The following is a 24,384-nucleotide window of genomic DNA, read 5'->3' on the forward strand; positions in this document are numbered from 1 at the left end:
CATAAAAAACAGTAAATCAATACTATGAACTAATTTAGTTCTGCTTGCCTAGTTTTCTGGTAAGGGACTATCAAGATAGTATATCTTCATGTAAATGTTATATGGATTTCTGATCCTTTGCAATTATCAGAAGGGATTTTTGGTCAGGCCTGAGAGTATCATCACTAGACAAGCTTTGGTGCTGCCCTCTCCCCCATTTCAGTCTTTGAAAACCTAGTTACTTAACTTTCTAGTTCATTGTACAGCTTCTTATGGAGATAAAACTCCTTCTTGGAAAGTCAGGGAAGAGCTGGGGCATTCACAACCAGCAGTGAGGTTATACAGAAAGTGCTTGGTATGTACTGCAGAAGAGTGGAAAAGAAAAACCATAAAATATTTCAAAAAAATGAAAAACCCTACTCATTGAGAGTGAGTGGTTAACTGTAATCAAGAATGGGCATAACCTTTTTCAGACAGAAATGCCATTTTAAAGCTAAGCTACTTTAAAATTATTTATGTGATCATCGTGGTTGGTTCACAAGAAGGGCCAGAAAAAGTGCAGAGTCTTACAGAGGAAAATACAGATTTGTTTTGTGAGCAGCAGAACGAATAGGATCCAGTTTTTATGAAGTTGTCTCCTGCAACTCAATTTTGTGTCTAATGGGAGATGAATGCATGGGAACAGAACAAAATACCCTCCTCCACAGGGATTCCTCCAGGTCTTTCTACAACCTTTCCCTCAACACTTACAGGCTCTACTTCCTTAATCTGTAACTGAACGTTGCATTTTTACAAAATTTTTAATGAACTTGGCATCTTTTGAGTCCTCTAGCTTGCACTCAGATCAGCTGGTTTCAAAACATGATATTGGAGAATAGCCAGACATATACACAGGCTGTGAGACTACCTAAGGATAGCTTTTTCCCCCTACTTTTTCAACCAGCCTAAAGCAAAGCAAGTAAGAGCAAGCATTTTCTATTTCACCATTTCTCAAGAATTTCACAACAATTAAATTGCTCCTAAGAGGTGTAAGAGGTCACCAAAGGATGTTCAACACAGTTGAACAGTTGCCACTGACCCCGGTGCAATAGATAGAAGTTGTTTTTTTTCCCCAGACCACTGCATTTCTCTGCCTGGGTGAGGCATCCAGCCTCTGCTCAAAGCTTTGCCTCCCTTTCTGCTTCTTTTTGCCTGCAGCAGGACTTCTCCTGGGAAGGTCACCAGGGGTAAGCCTTTTGACAGCCTGAAATTTTCGGATTGTGAAATACAGCGAAAACACAACCAGAACCATGTTGATCTCAGGGCAATGGCAGTTTCAGGCATAGCTTACAATAAGAAAACTTGGCTTGCCTTAAAACTAAGAAAGGCTCGATCTGGTGAGAAAAGATCTTCTCTTCACTTCCTTTCACATGTGCTCTGGGCAAATTAGATGAGCACACATTGCCTGTGACTGTCTGGAACAACCGTTCGTCACAATGCACTGAACACAGTCTGGTCTTAAGGTGAAGTGAAACATGATTTGGGACTTAACGAAACTGTTTAGAGTGAAGAGAGAACCCAGATCGCCCAGTCACTAATTCAAGGGGTCTGTTCTCAACTGCCTGCAGTCAGTCGTACGCAGACTGTCCCTCTGAAAAGCTAGACCATTTTGGGGAGAATGCTCTTCCAGCTTCTCTCCTTCCCTGATCACCACTTGATACTTTCATTAGTGAGGAGAAGGATCCTGCAGGCTTTTGCCACCAGCCTGAATTCCAACACAAATTGCTCTACAGAAATCATGCATGACATACAAGTAAAGAAGTTTCTGATGTGCTTCTTTATGTTGGTAATAAATCTTATTTTCTAATTTAAACAAAAAAAGGCTATGGAAAGAAAAAAGAAGCAATTAAAAGATTACTGACGTTTTTAGTGCTAACAGAAGTTATTCCTTAAACTTTCTGGAAGCAGCGTGCAACTTGGAAATCAACAGAAGATTTATGTATTGATTTCTGTTACTGAAGAAAGAACTAAGTCTTGAGATGTCTATGAAACAGTGAATCCTTTCTGTAGGACTAATGCTTAAGAATTACTAATATGGAGCTTAAATATCTTGGTTTTCAGTCAGGCATGGTAAGTAGCCAAGCAAGTAGTACATGTTTTCCCTCAAGGTGTACCAGAAAGATGCTCAGATGGAGAAAGCTACTTATGGTTTTGGGCTTTTTTTTAGGGTTGTTGCTTTGTTGTTTTGTTTTTTTTTTTTTTTTTTTCCAGTCCTACTTGAGCAATCAAAGGGTCTTTCCAAAACCTTTGAGAAGTAAGGGGTTTTTATTCTGCAGAAGGGGAAAAATCTTTGTCAAATAGTTCATCAGAATTCAGGAGATATAATACTAAATACTTTTTGCTACATGGAGCTTTCAGCATTCATAGCTTATAAAATTAGCTACTTCACAGGCCATTTGTCTTACTTGCAACAAAAAAAGTTGGAAAAGGACTCAGTTACAATTTATCTCGGGTTTCAAAACATACTGCTGTTTTTCACTGCTCACTTCACATGACTACCAATCATTCCAGATGCAGCATCTCCTTGTTTTCTACAGATGTTGATCTGAGATACACCGAGAATATCTTCTAGATGAAGGGTATCATAGAAATAAAAGCTGTTAATATTATCTATACTGATACAGAAAGAAGGAAATAAATCTAAGAATTATTTGAATGAAACATTCATTAAACATATCACATTTTCAATGAGCACTTACTGCTCAGGCAGTGTATAAACTGATTTTATTATCAGTTGCATAAATTCTATACCATATTGTAATCTCAATGACTAACAAGTTCAAACTTCTGACTTACGGAAAACTCATTTCTTATTTGAAATGATTAGGACTAATTTTATAATCAAGTTCTTAAGAGAGAATTCAGATCACAATAGAAGCATTACTTACATTATGAAAAAAATTACAATTTTCCATATTAAAAATCACAGATTGCAAGAAATGTCAGAGTGCGTTGCCTCTAAATTTCACACTTCTGTGAGCAACATCCTAGGACCTGAAAGTCTGCAGCTAAATAGCAACTTTTTTGATTTTATTGCTCTAGTGTTCCTTACCCATAAAAGAAGAACAGAACAACCTTTTGCAAACAATGGAAGTTATTTAAACAGAGTACCATCTTCAGTACAGAAACTGTTAACTGTTTCATTACATTCTGTTCCGTTGATAGGGAGCTGTGTAACCTGCAGCTGCAGTATCTGAAGGAAACCTACCACTCAGCTAACGGGCTGATCCCATATCTGTGTCAGATAAAAATCATAGTGCTTATTATTTGTTACCATGGATACCATGAAGATATTGCTGTCCACTAAAGATTACTAGAGGAAGACAACATAATTCTCAGGAACGAGTCCTGTTTTGCCTTCATAAGTTGCCTTTAACCAGCCTGGTTCCACTGATGGATACACTGCAAAAAAATAGCCAGACAAAAAAAACCCAACAAACATATTTAGAATTAATGAACACTGCTAAAAGATCCTATACATGGTTCATATATTTATTGAGATAGTATTTATTCAAGAGCAATTGAAAAGTCACAGCAAGAACTGAGAGCTGAAAATGGAATTACGCTCTCATTTTGTGGATACAGTTGAGTTTTCTATTTATTTTCTTATATAAAAAGACAATGTAAAACATATCTTACCATTAGAAAATATTGCCCCCTGTGGGAAAGACAGTTCATGACTATGCTCAGCCTTACAGGAATACATGGCTTTTGCTTGTCTGAAAGAAAAAAATACAGGCATGCAATAAGTGAGATTACAAGGAGAAGCATATAAAGAAGTGAAATTAAAACCTGGGAAGTGTAGGAATAATCAGTTGCACAAATGCAGGATGGTAATGACTAGTTACACAGCAGTTCAGAGGAGAAGAATTATAGCACATAGTAACTCAAAGCTTACTGGAGTTAACAAGCATGTTATTGCGGAAAAGAGACCAACATCCTACTTAGAGGTTTAAACAGGAATATAATTTATAACTTTTAAAATGATTCGTTCATTCTAGTTTAAGTTGTCATTCAAATGAGTACTGAACTGAGCACATTCCTTGAACCAACTGATGGACTGCCTGGACTCAATTCAAAAGTCATCATCCAGTCATTAAAGGTCTCAAAAGATGTGAATAAAATATAGTTGATCACTCTACAGAAGAAAATAATACATAGAAGGTAAGTATGAGACAAAAAGGAGTAATCTGTTCTCCAGGATGACTGCAAAAAGGACTTGGATTTAAATTGCAGCAAGGGATGTTTAAATTAAGCGTCTTGGGTGGCATTCAGCTTCAGCCACCTAAATTTAGATGTCTATAAGTAACCTATGTGGCTGGCTTCGCAGACCTGGCTGGACCAGGCCTGGCTTCTGCTATGGTAGACACCTACTTGAGAGTGCAACGAATGGCTCACCAGGTTCCACTGCCCGTGGCGAAACCTTCAGCGAAACACTTCCTTAAATAACAGCTGACATGAAGACACCTACATGTAGACAGTTAAGTTTATGTCTCTTAATCTATACCTGGAAGACCCTTCTACTGGTTAGAACATTGAAGCACTGGAAGTGCCAAGAATTGGGCAATCCCTGAGTTGAAGAATTCCTATTACTAAAAGTTCATTTAAAAAAACTCCAAATTAAGAAAAGGCACTACACAGATATCTGTAAAAGTTAGATATATAATGATTCTTGGGCAATCCCTGAGTTGAAGAATTCCTATTACTAAAAGTTCATTTAAAAACCCTCCAAATTAAGAAAAGGCACTCCACAGATATCTGTAAAAGTTAGATATATAATGATTCAATCACAGAGAAGGAGGAGAGATTAGGTCACCTCTTGATATGGCTTCTAGCAGTATGATTCTGCAAAGTACAAAATGAGGGATTGAACATGAAGAAGGAAATTAGGAGTTTTCTCTAGATTCCTGCACTTTACCTAATACCTTGACTTTAATTTATACACTCAAAGCAATTTTTATATGATCCATCAGTTTTTCTGAGTTTCTTTAAACTTATTGGAAACCCACATTATACCAAGTGAAGATGAACTTGTTGATTACTTCACCTTTGTATGATGTGATGAGGAGTTACTGATTCAGCTTTCCTTCCAGCCAGGATTTATCTCAATGACCCAGTACAGGACCTTTGGTGATACTTTTTTTGCATACTTTTTGAGAGTGTGTATATGCAAGTGACATGTAATCTATCTTGTCTTTCCTCCCAAAATAGTGAGATAACAGAGTCCTAAGTTAGATTAATAACAGTGCCACATCATAAGCATTAGCATAAGAAGTGTATTTTATTTTGTGTACCACCGATGGAGCCATGGCACTTCACCTTTGAGTTCCACGCCTCCCTGGGGAGGTTAAGCAGGGATGGATTTCCTAAAGGGAGCAGAGAGCATCCCTCTACCCTGGCCTCATACCCTTGTGCCAATCAGTACTAGCACACCATCATTCATCTGAATCTTTAAAAGTGTATGACAGTGGATGGACATATTCCAAATTTTCTATATATGAGCTTTCCAGAAATGATTTCTCCCTCTGAAGAAAAAGCATCATTTTTCCTCAAAGTCAATATAACAAAGAGCACTACAGATATTCTAATTATACTGACCCAGATTGGTAAGTGTCTGACAAAACAGCTATTACCTATTTTGGTGGGTTGACCCTGGCTGTGGACATCAGGTGCCCACTAAAGCTGCTCTATCATTCCCCTCCTCAGCTGGACAGTGGAGAGAAAAATGTGACAAAAAGCTTGTGGGTTGAGATAAGGGCAGGGAGATCACTCAGCAATTACAGTCACAGGCAAAACAGACTCGACCTGGGGAAATTAGTTTAATTTATTACCAATCAAATCAGAGTAGGGTAATGAGAACTAAAACCAAAACTTAAAACACCTTCCCCCTATCCCTCCTTTCTTGCTGGGCTTAACTTTACTCCCAATTTTCTCTACCTCCTCCCCCTGAGCAATGCAGGGGGATGGGGAATGGGGGTTGGGGTCAGTTCATCACACGTTGTCTTTGCCACTCCTTCCTCCTCAGGGCCAGGACTCCTCACACTCTTCCCCTGCTCCAGCGTGGGGTCCCTCCCATGGGAGACAGTCCTTCATGAACTTCTCCAATGTGAGTTCTTCCTATGGGCTACAGTTCTTCACGAACTGCTCCAGCGTGGGTCCCTTCCCTGGGCTGCAGTCCTTCAGGCACAGACTGCTCCAGCGTGGGTCCCCCGCAGGGTCACAAGTCCTGCCAGAAAACCTGCTCCAGCGTGGGCTCCTCTCTCCATGGGGCCACAGGTCCTGCCAGGACCCTGCTCCAGCGCGGGCTTCCCACAGGGTCACAGCCTCCTTTGGGCACCCACCTGCTCCGGCGTGGGGTCCTCCCCGGGCTGCAGGTGGAGATCTGCTCCACTGTGGACCTCCCTGGGCTGCAGAGGGACAGCCTGCCTCACCAAGGTCTGCCCCATGGGCTGCAGGGGAATCTCTGCTCCGGCGCCTGGAGCATCTCCTCCCCTCCTTCTGCACTGCCCTGGGGGTCTGCAGGGCTGTTTCTCTCACATCTTCTCACTCCTCTTTCCGGCTGTAGTTGCGCTGGTTTTTTTTCCCCTTCTTAAATCTGTTATCCCAGAGGCGCTACCACTGTCACTGATGGACTCAGCCTTGGTCAGCGTTGAGTCCGTCTTGGAGCCAGCTGGCATTGGCTGTATTGGACATGGGGGAAGCTTCTAGCAGCTTCTCACAGAAGCTACCCATGTAGCCCCCCCGCTATGCAAACCCAATACACCTGTGTGGCGTAATCATGGATTTTACATATATAAAACAGTGGAGTAACTGTTAATAATGACTATAGTCACAATGTATATAAGGTTATTGGTAATGAATTTACTAAAGCACATGGAGGATTTTGAACCCGATTTACATGTAGCACCTCGTTACTTAGTGGCATGACTATCAAGCCAGTTTCCCATGTTAAGAATGTGACATCTGAGTAATACTGTGACAAAGGACATTTAAGGCAATAATAAAACAGAACAGCAATATTTAAATGTGAGGCAGAATTATTTAAGTTCTTCTTGAAAAATGATATCTTTTTTTTTAGTGCCCTTAGAAAAAGTTAAGAAAATAAATGCAATTTTCTCCTATATTCTCTTATGTCTACTAAACTATTCTGTTTTCAGCTTCCAATTTTACCTGATCCAAGTATGTTTACCTTAAAAATAAAAAGATAAGAAAACATGGACTCTGACTTGCTCAGTTCTGGAAAGAGAAAGCTTCCCAGCATTTGACATTCAGACAGATACACAAACAGAAGGTACAAAGAAGTCAGTTTCTAAAAATCTCATAAATTACAGGATTCTTCCCACTACCTTCCTCCTGACACAGAGTAATTACATACCTATGTTATCTACAAACTCTGTGTGATGGTATAATGAGGGACAAATTCTAGGAATATTTACTCATAATTCTGGAGCAATTTTCAAGCCCATGGTTATTGCCTCCACACTTGATTTGATTACTTAGGTTTTTATATTAGTTATTACTCACTTCAACCCTATCCAGCTAGAAGCATTAACCATGAAAAGGGTGTGCAGGTTCTTGGGCTTTTTTTTTTGTGCATGTGATTATGAAAATGGGCATTCTTCCTTATGGTGTTAATGCTGTCCTCCCTACAAACAAGGCTGTTTGTTAAAAAGCATGTGATAACACCACCACCATCTATTATGGTTCTCTTAAGATGATGCTAATAACCTGAGAAGAGTGTGATTCATGTTGTTTAGTGCAGAGGAAAAAAAACCCAACTTCAGAAAATAGTACCCACATTTCCTAGAAGTTCCTTCTTTCCATGGCTTTACTGGATAGACTCCAGATGAGAAAAATGCATTTTTGCTTTCCTTACTTTTTATTACGTTTGTTTTGAGCCCATAATGATAAACTTATACTAGCAGTCAAATGGTCAGTACTCATCAGATCATAAATTACTTTGCTTGACTACACGCGGTCAACAACACCCGAGGCCCTTTTAATAATAATAACAACAATAACAACAATAATTTTTAAAGTTAGAAATAAGCTATAAAACTATGCTCCTGCCCTAATGAGTTTTCAGTTTAGCAAGACAAAGACAGAAGCCAGAAGAGGAATGAATGAGGGAAAACACATAAATCTCTCTCAGATGACTCATCGGTTAATATTACCCTACCGGAAGAAGAAAGGTTTATAGACTGCTAGAAATGGCAGAGTTACAGACAACCTTGACTGAGTAGAAAACACTGGGCTGGGCTGGGCAAGGTGTTCCAGGTGTTTAAGAGAATGCAAAATATAGCATGAAAATAAAAACAGAAGAATGACTGGGAAAGGATATTTAATCATATGGTTGGGAGAGGAGCATGGGTTTAGAGGGCTTCATACTGTCAGCCTACTCCTGTTAAAGTCCCAGCCTGGCATCTAGACATCCTGCTGCCAAGCTAGAGCTGTTTGCTGTCACCACCTCCTTCCCATTTTTCTAGGTATTCTTTTCTAATGGAAATCCTTCTTATAATCCAGTTTCTCACTCCAGGAGACTTGACTTTCTGTGTACCTCTAAATCAAAGCCAAGAAAATGTAGAGTCAGGGATTATGCATTGGTGCATTTTTGTACAGAAGCTGCAATAAAGAGACCACAGGCCTTACTAAGACTTTTCTCTAATTGCAGTATTTGTGTAAGTGGTAAGAAAACTCCTTCACCTCTTTCAAGTGCATACTAGATTAGCCACAGGGATTGGTCTCAGTGTAAATGGTAGCTTAATACCCCAGTGCAATGGGAAGACTGAGAAGTCAAAGTAACTCTGGAATTGAAAAAAGAGAGCACAGGCTCGACAGGGCATAACATTTTGGTCTGCCCTGTCCAATCCTAAAACATGTACTGTGGCCTATCATTCTCTTTCAGTCTAAAAGAAATCTGTTCAAATTGGTAGCACTATGGGGGCACGTACTCATATACACAAGGAGAGAAAACAGCTAGGTCAAATAATGTCCCAGCATTAAAAACGAAAAAGGGAGGACACACACTCATAATAGAGATATCGCATTATACAGAGTCAGAACGCAGGGTTGCAAAGATTGCTTGGAAGAAGGAATTAAGTAAGATCAGGCCACTGTGGTGGTAAAGTATCAAGTGCAAAATTATCTGCTGGAATACAGAAAACAATGTGAGACTACAAAGCCATATAGGTACTTTTTATCTGTCTACTGTACAAATGACCACAACAGGCAACAGATGCTTTAAGTAGGATGCAGCTACTCAGATACTATAATGCATAGGTAAGCAGCAGCTTAAATGTCAAAACTATTTTCACAGGGTAAATTACCCCTGCACAGAGTTCAACACTGTCTTGACTTCAGTATTTCTAGTATCAAACCAGAAAAATAGTTTCTCTGTCTTACACTCTGTCCTGTATATACTCATTAGACAGTAGAGTTACAAACACAGAAGGCCTTTCTACTGGGTGGATCAACATGTAATTATCATGATTTCTACATACTTCAGAGCAAAACAAAGACTACCCAAAGTTTTTAAATCAGCCTTCGTGTTCATAACAAGTATCAGAGGTAAATAAAAGCTGGCTCTGAATTGCAAAATCGTACTTAGACTTAAGCAGCACTGTAAGAACAGCTGAGCTACTTCTTATTTCTTCCTCATTTTGCCTGCTGACCTCTCATTTTCCATTCTCCTTGTTACTGTTACTTCCTTCTTAGGAAGGCTGAAGTAGAGGAGCTATTAAGCCTTTCAGCGTTTTCGGCTTTGTTATCTGCTCTCCATATCCATTATCAAACTGCTACATTTTTCCTTTGTCAGTTTTTGCTTCTTACATGCTTTTTATATACAGATACAGGTGGCACAGGCTCTGAGGAAACAACAGGGGAGAGTTTACAAGGAGGGAGTAATACAAAATAAGAGAAGAAACAGCGTTGGAGGTGAAATGATGCAGGACTGGTGAAGCAGTCATCATTCTTGGCTCAGGGCACTAGATTAAGAACATTCCAGTCTCTTCATTTATACTTTTCTTCCTTAAATTATTGCCCTGCTCTTTTCATACCCTTTCCTCCCCTGCCAGCCTCTTTTTTGGTCACCTTACAGTTAATGTACTACACAACACAAGAACAGCCCTGATTCCTGTAAGCTGCTGCTCTTGAACAAAATCAGTGGGCCTTTGCAGGTCAGTTTTCTCTTTCTTTCCTCTGCTAGATCTGTCAGAGAGGACAGCCATATTGCACTACCACACATCTCAGCATATGTTGGCATCTTCCTTTACAGCTGTGCTACTTTAGATTACTATTGGATTCACAGATTGACTTTTTTTTAAACATGGCTCAACAGTTCCAGTAAGATCCTGGTATCAGTGAGTAAACTGATGGACAAAAATGTATGTTCTGTCTCAAAGAACTTGAAATGCAGGGACAGCAAAAAGAGAGACAGACTTTTTCCCACATCCATTTATCTGATTATCTTCTTTAGTCTATTAATTGTAGGGGGGTTAGTAATTTATGGAAGATACTGCTTCCTAGATGAACACTTACCAGAACATTCTAAATTCATTTAATATAAGAATGAATCAAGTCCACCAAATAAATGCAAACAATTGTAAAGAAAATGAAAATAATTCCTGCTGCACCCTATCAAGAAGGAAGGGCAACAGTTTCTCCAGACAGATACTGAGGCATGGAAGATGTGATGGTAAAGATAGAAATCCTGATCAAATTAATCCTGAACTTTCTAAAGCAGCTGTTGATTCAAGAACTGCCTTTGTGAGCAAATTACCATAAACTAGAATGTTTGCTACTCTGCTGAAAGCATGTATATACAAAGAGCTGTATGGAATAAGTACATAAAATTTCACATGCCACATGATGCTGTCCAAAAGACACAGAACAAAGCTCTAACATTTCTATTTCAATCTTTGAAGCCAGCTAAACAGAAAGGATTTTACAAATTGTTAAACAGTATGAAGCACTTACCGTCCTGAAGAAACTTGTTTAAGTGAACCAGCACTTTCAAACAACTGCGCTCTTGCAGCCACTCTGAAAATAAAAGCACCACCTTGCTTTATACTTTGCCCATTAATTAAATACATGGAGTAGTTTCACTTTTAACCATCTAAAGACATGGACACATTTTTTTTAAATGGTTTTAATTATTCACTTAGAGAAACAGGAAATTCAAAAGCTCTATTTAAGTCCCTATTCAGCAGCATTCTTAAGGGCATAACCTAACTGGTGCCACTGACTTCTACATGCTCTAGTGCCTTGCTGAGTCAGCAAGGGAAATCTGAACACCCTATATTTAAAATTATATTCATGGATGGCCAATAGATATATTGGAAATGCTTTTACTGCCAGTCTGTTACTGTCATGCTGGAACTCTGAGCTGTGCAGCATTCTCTAAGTAAGACACAACAGTCTGTGAACTGACTACAGTGATCCCTTCCAGTTTAAAAAGTGGAGTCCTGCAGTTTCTGGAGAACTTGCTTATGTACTTCTCTGGGATCACTTTATAGTAGACAAACTGTAACAACACAAATCTCCAAAGGGCCTTGATGACTTACACAGATCCTGGTCTTTGATAGCCATTACTTGATGCAGTATCTAATCTTAATCTTCTGCACATTTTGGGAGGCAAATCAGGGTTTGGTGGAGCCTTCGGTGTATCTTTTGTATCTGTTGAAGATAAGCTCTGTATAGATCCACTACAGCTTTTGTTACCTAAAGAAAACAACCAAATTATAAAGAATATTAAAGTTAATTTGAAGTTGTTGCACAACATGTGTAACATGCAAAGCAAAGTTGTTGTGTTTTGCTTTCTTGTTTTTTTTTTTTGTTTTTTTTTTAAGAGGCAAAATAGGTAGAGAAGGTACTTACTAAGAGAGAGAAGAAACAGCCTTTCAGGCAGAAAGCCAGGAGAAAAGGGCCAACAGCAAGAATGAAGAAATAATGTTAAAATTGTGAAGGCTAAGAAATTGCATTGCACTTAAAGGCCTAGTTAGTACATTCACTAAAAAGTGACAATAATAACAACATTTACAAAGTAGTACACTGCATAGAATTGTAGAAAAAAATCATGTTGGAAGGGATCTCAGGAAGTCATCTAGTTCAAATTCCTGCTCAAAGCAGCATCCACTATGAAATCAGACCACATTAATTTGTGAGAATTAATATTTTAATGTCCACAAAAACTTCATGCAATTTAAAAAAAATACTTAGGGATTAATGATCACGGTTTGCCTAAAACATTTGCTACTATAACTTGATAAAACAAATTTATAGCTGTACAGACTGTATTGCATACAAAAAAAAAAGTCCTTTTATTGAATAGAAGGTATGGCCACATGTGTCCTTTAAGCTGACCTATCTGTGGACTTCTGCCTTGTTTGCATATATGTTCTGCAAGACAAAAACTGCACCTACTTCTGTGTTTCTTTACTCCCAGGAACTACAGATTCTTAGTAATTCTTTCAAAGCTGTCATAATATGAAGACATCCCAAAACATAAAATCAATACCTATATTATTAATATTGTTATTCTATAGTATTATTCTATATTGTAAATTATTGTTAATGATAATTATTATTCTACATTATTAATACTGTTAATATAACACTAATTCATATCTGGAAGTCTTAGGAAAAAGCTTGTACGCTCCATGGGGGGCAGAGGGAAGAGACCTTTCTTAAACTTTTAGGGCTGTGCACATACCCACATTTTTAGCCTACCTGTACTTACATTACTTATACTATTGACAGCTCAGTGGCAAACTCAGCACTCACACTCAGTCCACTGGAGCTCGTTGTTTCAGTGATGACTGTTAATCTTCATAATCCAAAACACAGCAAATATAGTTATTTCAAGAAAGTGTTTCTTCTAAAGTAATTACCACATAGCTGTCAATATAGTGCAATATCACCTCATGTACTCACAAAGGTAGAGCAAGGGTTCACAGGCATTCCAGCTAACTTAGCATTTAGCAGAACTGTCTAAATTAAGAAGCTATGTTTTTAAGCTTCTCTGTCTTGTAAGGAGCCTTGTCCAGGATTATTTGGAGACTTAGGCTCAGCTCAGGTGCTCTGATGGTGTTCTTTGAAGCAGCATCCTTCTTTGACTGAAAAGGAAGACTGGCGTCCTAACTTATGCCCTGAAATTAGATTCCTAAAGTTGGGTTTGCAAACCTGTGGTTGTTCTTGTCCATATACAGGACCATTCAGACATAATCTTGTGTTCAAACTAATCTGCTTGCAGCACTGGATAACAAACCATGCAAGTAGGGCAGAATGAAGTAGCCGTTCCATCAGTAGGGTTTCAGACATACATTTCATGTCAGGGATTACCTTTTTATCCCATCTGTCCAGTCCTATCTCAACTAAAGGCACTGACAGTAAAAACCATAACTAAAAAAAAACAAACCAAACCACTTCTCCTTCAGTCTCCTATGTCAGCCAATTTAAGAGATGCAGTTGTCAAAAAAAAAAAAAAGCAGGCACACTGACAAGGAGTGACAAAACTGTTACTTACTAGATGTTAAGCCTAGTGCTTTTTAAATGTAAATGTTAACTTTGATCAGTATCAATCATGTTGCAAGGATTCATTCCTTTGACACGGTGATAAACCATAGCTACCAACACTTCTTATAAACCAGCAATCTTCTTACAAGTCAGTGGTCTAGATGAGGCACAGCAGGATAGAGAATACTCTAAATTCTGAGAAACACTGACCTCTTTTAAGCTGTGTGAACTGTACAGGTAACAAACAATGGAATTCTGTCAAAAGCAGTTTGAAAACTGAAAGAACATACCACAAAAATTAACAAAATAAACAAAAAAGATTAATGAGTATCACTAGCTTTCAGATGCAGCTCTTGTCTTCTGAGGCATCACAATAAACACTGATGTCCTGAAAGACTTTAGAAATTACCTTCAGCTGATGGGATTGATCTAAGGGAAGACGCTGAAGACCTTTTCAGCCCAGACAGAGCGTAAGAACTCTTTTTGGTCAGGTCTGTTGGTGGAGAGGCATTCTCTGGCCCAGTGACAGAAGCTACACTTTGGCAGTCTGACTCCACATCTGTTTTGGTTGCATCCTCCTTTGATGAGGATTCTGGACTTGTAGTCCAGAGGCCTGAACTCTTCTGGCCATTAGAAGAAGGGGGAGAGGCAATCCACGGAATCCCTCCTGATTTTTCCCTGGGCTGCGAGGGCACACATTTGGTGGTGCTGTTCTGCTCAGAGGAGTGAGAAGAGAGAGATTCAATGCTGCCCATGGGAGTGCTGTCTGCGCTACTGCTGTATGAATCACCTAGGGAGGAGTGTGGGGAGACAGAGGAAAAAAAAAAATATTACATTTTCTAATCATGTGCATTTCTTTCATGCCACCTTTAGCCCCTTGTACCTTACTTGTCATCAAATTCATTAATCTGTGGTTTCAGAGGCAATGATTCTTAAGACAAAATATCTGTTTATTTACTAAGTTTCACACATATTCCTATCTTTAACCTGGAAGAGCTGCCTTTCATGGCTATTTCTTTAGAGCTGACGAACATAATGGCCTACAGGCTAACTTATTTCACATAGAAGTTTGCATTTTAAAAGAACTGCCTGCAATACAAATAATCCTTAGGAAATTTAACAGTTGCAAAGTTGCAATATCTTTGCGGTGAGTATCTTGCTAGATTTCCATGATAAGGCAAATGTTGTGGTGCTTGTCACACTTATGTTCATTGCCAGCAGGCACAAGAATTTTTATTTTGGTTACCAAGCTGCTGAGGATCTTTGCAGTCTTTGCAAGACTAGTCCATAAGTCTATCTATAGATATCCTATTTTCTGAGTCATCATACCTTTCATGAAATATCTATCCCACAGAAGGGCAACAACTCATTCCTTTATTTACAACTTGAATGTTGAACATTTTATGAATTTCTTTAATAAGACTGCTATTAGAGAAATTTACCTATCTACACAAAAATCTTTGTACTGATTGTGTTTCCAATAATCTTTTTGCAACAAGAAGTAGGAATATCCTAAAGAAATTTGCTGATGATATAAAGGTAGGAACACTCAACGGAACTGAGGAAGAACTGGCCTATAATATAGGGAGGACAGAGTTATTCTGAAGACTGGATTCAGTCTAGTGAGTCATACATTGGTTTCTAGTAGGGTTTTTTTTCCCCAAAAGCTAGGAGTTATAATTCACAAAATTCACAAGAAGTAGAGAATCTATATTCTTCAACCACACAGTAGTTACAAGATATCAACATGATACAGCTGCTTTTGCCTCCCAATGTTTCAATACCCTTGGCAACAAGTGACCATAACCACACACAATACTACAGATAAGGTCACAAATACCAGTGCCTTGCACAGTGAGTGGATCTGACAACAGTAGTGCCACTGGTACAGTAGTGTGAAATATTCTGTCCACTTGTGGCCAGAATTCTGGTATTCCAGATTAGATTGTCCCCCATCTTGCCCCTTTACAGACCATTAGTCCCTTGAAAATGGCAAGATTGGCTGAAGCCTAGATTTGTCAGATGCATTTTCTATAATTTTCTACTGTTTGAAACCTGTATCCCATTTTCTCATGCCATACAGAATTCCTTAATTTCCTGTAATATAGTTAAGTGTCCGTGCTTCATTTAAATGATGACTTAAAACCATCTAGTACTTCAGAAATTGCTATTCCCAGAAGCCAAGGCTCTCTCTTGCCTGTCTCTGGCTACACCTAGAGATATTTGGCAAGGAGAATACCTCTGCTTCTGCCTCAGCCTTCCAGGCACAAGTGAGATCTTAACTGGAACTTGTGTAAGCAAGTGCTGAACTTGAGCTAATAAGCAAAACACAAGTGGAGAGCTCTTGGGTCAGACCTAGTTCCAATCAAGCCGTCAGCACAAGACATGTGTCTGAATGAAGAAGCATGAGCTTGCATATGCTCTGCAAAATACTTGCACAGAAATGCCCCTTTTTTAAGCTGACATTCATTCATTGCAGTTACACAGTAAAAAGCAGTTGAAACTTGCCCAGTTTGTCCTCTGGTGAATGTAACTGAAGGTTCCTCTGTAACTTCTTGCTCGTGATCCCATGCCATTCACACTGGCAATTGATGTGTAGGCAGCTATTGCTCTCATTTAGTATTTAAACTCTCACTGGCAGGAATCATGTAACATAAACCTATGGAAAATGCAGCACCTATGCAAGAGTATGCTGAGGATACATTTCCTAACATTACAGGCTTAAGAATTACTACAGATCCTCAGGAACAGATGCACCTTAACTGCGGATTAATTTACTGTACCAGTTTCATGTAAATCTCCTTGAGGAACCAAGGGACACAGAAGTTCTTTTGGAAGTCTGTTGCAGTAGTAGAACATAATCTTTGCTAACATTTCAATACTACTTACTGGCACAGCCAGTAAGTAAAAAAAGTGACGGCCCACTAGATGAAAATGAATGAAGGGAAACTTTTTAATAGTCACATCTACATGAAAACGAATAAGCATTCTAAGCAGCAATTAATTATAACCATAACTCCCTGCTGTTAAACAATAAGCCGTATAAGTATACTGTTTCTCCCCAAAATATTAGAGTTTGTTTGTATTCCAGAAAAACTAACAAAGTTTCAGTGGTTTTGGCAACTTGGGCAGTGGCTGACTTTGAACCAATGACCACAGTTTCATGCATGTGAAAAAAAGCCAAGTAATGGTTTTGATCTCTTGACCTTGACTGAATTACATTTATTAGAGGAGGAGAGGAAAGATTCTATTTACAGTTTCCCAACCTTACTAATCATCTTGCAAGCAAATGAGATGAACTTCATATAATGAACTTCTGAGTTTCAAAGCAGACTACATTTAGATTAGAATATAAAGTCTACTCTAAATCATTTTTGAACACTGTATGCAATATGAGACTTGCCTAAAACCAAACATCCTTTCTCATCTGAGAGAAGCAAGGAATGAAGTCATTTAACAATGTGGCTGTGGCTCACAGAGGTTAAAAAGCTGATGAAACCCTATCTGTTATGCTTATAATTATTGGAATACAATACCTTTTGGATATTATTCAGGAAAGTTAAAAGACAAGACATAAAAAGGAAGATAACCAGTCAACAAGGACAAACTCACTGTCAGGATCTGCTAGACATGGTGTATATCTTCCTTTGGGTTTACGCGAACCCGTGGAGAGACAAATTGCTCTTGTCCTTCTTGAACCTGATCGAGACTGAGGTTGGGGAAGAGGAATATTGGGGTCTGGTGCAGTGTGAAATATCTGCATGATTAAACAAAAAAAAAAGGGAAAAATAAGATATAAACAATAGAGGTACTCTTACACTTCAATTATTAATCCACTTGTTTTCCTCACCACTATCCCTGAAATTAATCCTGTAATAGTCTAACACATCACAAAAGAGTAAACTCACAGAACACAAGCTTTACTCTAATCTCATTTTACAATCCAAGAACAACATTACTGAGCTGTACTTAAAATTTATAGTAATTATATAAAAATTTTTGTTTAAATAGTTTTATATTAGAAGTACTTAACAGTCTAAATTGTAAAATTTCCAATAGGTGCTTACTACTACGTCCCGCCCAAGAACTAATATATTTTTTAAAATATTATGAAAAGATTGAATTTTTTCTCTGTGTTCCTGTGAAAGCTTTTGTGTGTCATAAAAATGTGTCATAGTCATAACTTATTACAATCCAGTTTGTATTTCAGAAAGCCACTTTATTTTACCAAACAATTCAAGTTTGATGAAGAACATCTTTATGTTTGGAGCATCTCCTGGTTTTTATTTTTTTACATACCACTGCTACCACTGGTCAATTTTGCACCTCATTTCTGCAGAAAATACTCAAATTTTTACGAGTATCTGACTAGTGCAATCTGACACAGGTCCACATGAGGTTTTAAAGAACTCTTTGCTGATAAGTTTGGCAAGCCTGACAGCAAGAATAATGCAGAAGGTCCCATATTTTGGTTGACTTTCCTTTGTATCACCTGTTCTGCAATATCCAAGACACATGCAGCAGAGGTCTTGAAAGACCCTAAAAACCTTCTTGGATACTTCTAGTAAAAATTATAATTGCCTTGGAGGATGACCAAAGCAAAAAATATAACCAAAAGACTTGCAGGTTTTAATTCCAGATCTTCTTTCTCACTTACTCCTCCTAATGTAGACTGTAAACTCTACTGAGTACCTTTTATGGGATTCTGTGGAAGGAAGTGGAATTAGTTCTGTGGAATGGAGAAGAGGTTTTACAGAGAAAGATTGCCTGAAATAAGCTACTGAAGGAATCAGAAGTGTCCAATCTCCATAGGATCAAGTGTTGCAGGTTAAATACCATGCAATGCAAAAATACGTCTCTGCAAGGCTTTCTGGACCCCCTGTCTATAAGGCACTCCCAGAAGATGATGAAGTGAACAATGAAAAGATACCTCCATGCCATTCACAGAAGTGGAAGAAAGCAAATATACTTCCATGGTAGAAAATACTTTAATGGATGTCTTGAGATGCTCTTGACGTACATTAATACTGTATTAGGCATTAGTGAGTAGCACATCAATACAAAAACATGTCTGTAGACAGAGAAATGGAGCAAGGGTGATTTTGGTTGTGCAGCCATGATCTTTGTATTGAATGAGCTTGTAATTTTCTCAAGGGGAAATTCAGTGTTGGAAACATGTAATATATATGTTTTGGAGTTATAGCCAAGGAGGCTATCAGTATCATACCAATTCTGAGGAGTCCCTGTGAAATATAACTGATGATACCAAACAGTACTGTCAGTACTTACTGACCAACCAGTGCAGGGGATCCTGGTACTGACTGGGAACAGCCCCTTAGCTGAGTAACATGAAATGGAAGAAACCCAAAGTTTTTTCACTTTGTTTTGTTAGTCATCAGAGAAGGTGATATACATCAACAAAAGATCCCCAAAATAAAATTTCTTTTGATGACCAAATAAAGGAGATCTTGACTGTTCTGCTGAGTTCTGAAATGAAATAGTTTAAAATAAAATAAAATCTGAGGAGGCTTTTCAGTGAAGCTGATATCTGCAATAGTAGTGACTGAAAGTAAGTATTCAAGATTTCATGGATTTTCCTTCTCAAGCCCTTAAACAGTTCTTATTCAATGTTCCAGGAAAGAGTTTGAGATGGACCTTTGCTGTCACTGGTCTCTTTGGGAAAAACAAAATAAACCAGGCAGTCACAGACACGCCTTTCTTCAAAGCAAAAGTACCTAGAGAAGTTTGTATGTTCCAGAGTATTCAAGAACTTTTAAATCACAAAGACACGATGGGCTTCGAACATGTAACTAGGAATAAAACCTCATCTAAGATATGGTATTTTTTCCATTTGCTTTTTTACTTTTCATCTAGTAACTACACAAATGAAAAATGACACACTGCACAGAAATGGGGGATTCTGCTGGGGATCCACATTGATGCTGCTTGTGAAAAGAGGATCTGAAGGATAGTTGGGGTTTCATGACGTTAGGAGGGACTAGATCTCCACTGTGCAGCCGGTGTATCCCCAAAGGACAGCAATGGCCAGAAAGAGTCTGACTTGATGCACTCATAGGAGAATCCATGCATTCAACCAGAGGGAACCTTCATACACAGCTAGCATGAGTGAGATGGAGGAGCTGGGAGCAAAGTTATGACCTTCTCCTTCTGTTTCTAGATATAAGAAGGACACAGCAATCTTCAGAAAGCAACTGAAGATTCAGAGCAACTCCTTCAAAGCATGGGAGATTATGCCTTGGATCTGTACCTTGCACAGCCACAAAAGACTTGCTAGGAATACAGAACCATAGCATGGGGTGGGAAGAAGGTATTTTTCCTATCAACGATCTCCTACAAATGCTGGATTTCTTATTCTTAAGAACTTAATGATGGTAATGAAAATGAGATCTTAGTTCCACTTCATCACAAAACAGTCAGATAATGTCTTTCTACCTTTTCATAATGCTCTATCAGAATTTCAACGACGATATTTTGAAACTTAATGTTCATCATAGCAGCCACGGTTTCTTCTTGGGCTCTCATCAGAGTTGGTCCAAAGATAACACCAAGGTTCGATACAGTCATTAGATTTTGTTGACTGTGTAATGATACCCTTTAAATGAACACAAACAATATGCAATTAAATTGTTGTGCTAAACTACAATTCCAACAGGCAAAAACCTGTTAAGACTACTTCTTTAACAAGATCCCGAGTTCATGCCGCCCTTTTAAAACCACTTTTAAAACTTTCACTTTTACTAGAGTCAAAATACAGTGTAGTACAACTACTATATTTCCATCCAGGCTCCCATCCTGAAATAACTTAATGGATAACGAGCATGTCTTCCTAGAGGAAGTATTTAAGTTCCTGACATCATTGACAGGGAAAAGCAACTGTCTTTGAAGGTCTCCACAGAGAGATGCAGACCATCTAAAATTTAGGATAAGCACCTATCTCTAATGATTTTACATAAATATTTGATGTTGGATTGAATGAAAATACTATGTGATAATGGAGGTCAACCATATACATTAGCTTTCATGTAAAGGAAAGAAACTTCGTTACTGAAAACACTTAAATTGCAATAGGATCTCTTTATTAATATGTTGAAAACATGGGATCAATAGGGTCAGCAAAATCGTTGTTTCTGTTGTATAGATAACACTAGATGATCATAATGACATCTTCTGGCTTTAAAATATATTAATCTTTTACTTTTGTATATTGTTATTGCTTACTGTACCTTTTCTGTCATTTTTCTTCTTAATGTAGAATTTAGAAACCTAGTTTTTCCCATAATTTATCAGATAGTAAAATGAAAACCATCAATCAGTAATCCTCAATACCCCTTTTCTCTCCTTACGAATAAGATTTGCCAAATAAAAACCGTATAATCATAAATCCTTCGAAATAACTGCCAGTGATTCCCCAGTCACAGCTGCCCTATTGCCTTGTGTCTGAGAAATATCATGCCAAGTAAAGATTTTATAATTGCCTTAATGCTTAATTTTACTGAATGTGCTACCAAATAGAATCAGTTATTGAGGCGCTTGTTCATGTTTTCCTCTTCCTTCTCACTGCTATCTGCTAGCATTGTCAAGCTGAGCATTTTTAGCCACTTCCTACATAATTAAAATAACTAAATAACTCTTGTACCTTTAAAAATTAAGAAACAGTGAAATCTATAAAATACTGGAAGACTAGCAGGTAGGAGCAAACTTTATCTTCTGTTTTTCTCTGACAGCCTTCATTAATCAGATTTATGGAGACATCTGCTATGTTTTCCTTCCAATAATATTCTCGGATAGCTTGGTTTGTTCTTAAAATGTTGTATAAACATCAGCAATATTACCTATCTGATGTCAGAGTTTGGTAGCAAATAACACAAATACTATCCCCTTACAAAGACTAGAAAGGCAGTGACAAGACGACTGTCAGGTCTTCCCTGACAGGTTTTCCCAAGGCTACTGGGGTATTTTGTTAGAATCAGGATCAAACCCACGTTTGGACTCACACATTACCTTTCTCTTATTCTCCCTGTTGAGTAGGCACTAATGGTACACAGAATGAGTAGAATAGTAGAATTATCTTGGTATAGAGGTGAGATAGACTGTACAATTACTTCTATAATGAAGTAATACTCTCCTCATATTTGAACAGTAATGTTTTAGCATTCCATTTACATTGAGAAGCGGGAGAAATATGGGAAAGGGCTTTGTATTGGAGAGAACATAATTATAAACTGCAGGAAAATAAATATCTATCTTCTTACACAATTCCTATGTTGCTTCACCAAGTTATGTCAAAAAAACTTTCCAGAGTTTTATTTCAGACAGACACACTGGCAGAGATCATTATTTGGAAGCCATATAATGAAAATGACTACCTTGTTAAAGCATATTTTTAGCCAATTATCTTAATCTAATTTTCTCTGTAACAGATCTTATGTTTGGCTTAGGTGACTCAGGGGTCTTTGGGAAGTCCACTAGTATTCTAATGAAAATGGAATTTTGAATTACTCAGCTCTAGGTTTGTTAGAAAAACCTAAAAAAATAACCCTTTGCAACGTTACTCTGCTTTGGGCTGCACAGTAACTGTTAAGGTCTCTTACACAAACACTATAGTCTTACAGCTTAAGAGAGAAAGTAGTGTTTGTCCTGTGTTTGGGTTTCCTTGGTTACAAATTTGGTAGCTTTGCTAATAAAAGGAATGGTGAATTTAATAACATTGTAACCAGAAAGGACTTTCTACAAAGCATTTCAAAGGCTCAATTTCTTGCAGAAGAGGAAAAACCCAAGCCTGTAAATGGATCATTTTGATAGCCAATTTCCTCTGACCTAGTCCTACTGTTGCTGAGCTACTGAATAGATACAGGCCAAGGTAATCATGCATTTCAGGTAGCTGTAAGGCATTCATTAAGGTGCAGTTGCTTTCTCCTCAAAATTTCTTTTTTTGATATTTCACTAGTAAATTTTTGATACTGCCAGATTGCAGACTCCCGACTATCTACCTTAGAAAAGTATGGTGTTAATAAATCATACCAAAGAATGATTTATTCTTTAAAGTAGACAGGTAATTTGACTAGGAAGGTTTAAAAACAAAAAATTAATTACCTATGTGAAAATAACACCAAACTTCCCATGTTTGCCTAGCTGCTGACTGAGTATATACTCATGCAGTATCACCTCTCTGCAGGGTGCTTTTCAAGATTTGCTGGATTTGTTTGTTTGTGTTTAGTATGATCTACATCCCACAACATCTAGTTCATATTTAATTTTGCATTGTGACACAAAAGTCAAGGTAGGCAGATATGTAAAGACCTTAAGACCTAAACCAAGAAAAAATAACATTATCCTTATTTTATAACTCATAGTTAAAGGTATAGTATTTTCACCTAGACAGAAAAGCATACATAAAGGAACTGAACAGCTAAAAGAAATATAGGGAAAGGATGTACATTTTGAAATTGGATTTCAAACAAAAGAATGAAGAAAGAGGAGGTTGCTTTTTTTTTCATATTTTCCCATTTTCATAAAATTAAGCACTGTATCTGCCATTTTTTCCTTGAAAAGTCTTCACAGAGTGGTAGGAAAAAGATGAGGAAGGAAGATAACTAATATACGCAAGAGACTAATTTTTAATTCAGTCTCATTAGAACTGCTAGCATAAACAACAGCTGGCAAATTATATGAGAAATTAGAAGGGGTGAACTGAATGTTGGAAAGAAAAGAACTGAAAGTTTTCAGTATAAAATTGTAAGATTACATTTATCAGAAATGAGAATCACATCAAAGATGAGATAGGCAAAAGTTAAAGAGAACAATTAAAGAAGGGAATACTGCAGGCATGCTTTTCTTTGGAAATGCATTTGAGGTCACACTGAGAATAAAGAGGCCAGGAAAAGAGGTCAGGGAAGAAATGCTTGCCTATAACTAGTTCTGCCTACAAATAAGTCAGTTCCTATGCATATATATTTCTAATTTGGGGGCTTCCAGATTAGCAGCTTTTACAGAATCATTAATCCCTCATTAAATGCTTTAACTTTTTAAAGGGTTAGAAAACAGTAGATATTATGGTTTTTTAGCTAATCAACTCTGTGAGTAAGGAAACTTAAGAAACTTGCTTTTATCTTGTTCTCTGGGTTACCCCACGTATAACAAGATGCAAAGTCTGCCTAATCAGTTTTTGCAATGGAAACATTCACAGCAGCTTGCTATCATGTCAGTTCTTAAGGGGCTAATGACATAAAAGGCTAAAAATAATTTATTAGGGCTAAATAATTTCCTATCAAAGAAATTTTCAAAGTTCTCACATCTGTAAGAGGAAGCAAAACTGCATTATGCTCCACTGTAGACAGCTTACTGCAGGCTGTGGCTCAAGCTGTGACCAACAAAGCAAAATAGCTGGGATGTAATGAACAGAATGAAAACAATATGGATTCCTCTCTTATGTCTTCTACATTTCTCAGTCATGTGGGCCTTATCTGAACAACTGCTGTTTCAGTATTCACATTCCCAGATCATTGATATAAATACTAAAAAGTATACAAAATGCTAAATCAGAAAGAATAATACATATTAAAAAGTATTCAGCAAATACCAGTGAAAACTGACCAAAGATTTACTAAAATTTACATTAATAACATTGATGCAGAAACAGGATAAATTATAATGTAATAATGGTATGTAATCATAGCTAGTGATACAGAAAGACATAAGAGAATAAAAACTTGTCTTTTTTGTCTCACAGCACATGCTAAGTGTAATTCAGTGAAGACAAAAGGTCATCAGTTCAAAGAAATGCAAAATCTTTTCCATCTGACATTTAATTAATACTTACAGAAGCTGATGAAA

General features: G+C 37.8%; 1 protein-coding gene across 3 annotated transcripts in view; it reads right to left on the reverse strand.

The window, feature by feature from the left end:
• Positions 1-2,198: 2,198 nt before the first annotated feature.
• The window catches only part of ARHGAP42 (Rho GTPase activating protein 42), a 163,084-nt gene continuing 140,898 nt past the window's right edge, over positions 2,199-24,384 (reverse strand). For all 3 annotated transcript variants that reach the window (XM_075050050.1, XM_075050049.1, XM_075050051.1), the window contains 7 exons: positions 19,984-20,143; positions 17,143-17,287; positions 13,940-14,320; positions 11,580-11,736; positions 10,993-11,055; positions 3,658-3,737; positions 2,199-3,420 (listed from right to left, as the gene is read on the reverse strand). In XM_075050050.1, the coding sequence (XP_074906151.1) occupies positions 3,332-3,420; positions 3,658-3,737; positions 10,993-11,055; positions 11,580-11,736; positions 13,940-14,320; positions 17,143-17,287; positions 19,984-20,143 (1,075 nt within the window). In that variant the 3' untranslated portion in view covers positions 2,199-3,331. The remainder of the gene's footprint in view (positions 3,421-3,657; positions 3,738-10,992; positions 11,056-11,579; positions 11,737-13,939; positions 14,321-17,142; positions 17,288-19,983; positions 20,144-24,384) is intronic.

The sequence above is a fragment of the Buteo buteo genome, chromosome 18 (genome assembly GCF_964188355.1).
Source record: "Buteo buteo chromosome 18, bButBut1.hap1.1, whole genome shotgun sequence".
NCBI classification, from domain to species: domain Eukaryota; kingdom Metazoa; phylum Chordata; class Aves; order Accipitriformes; family Accipitridae; genus Buteo; species Buteo buteo.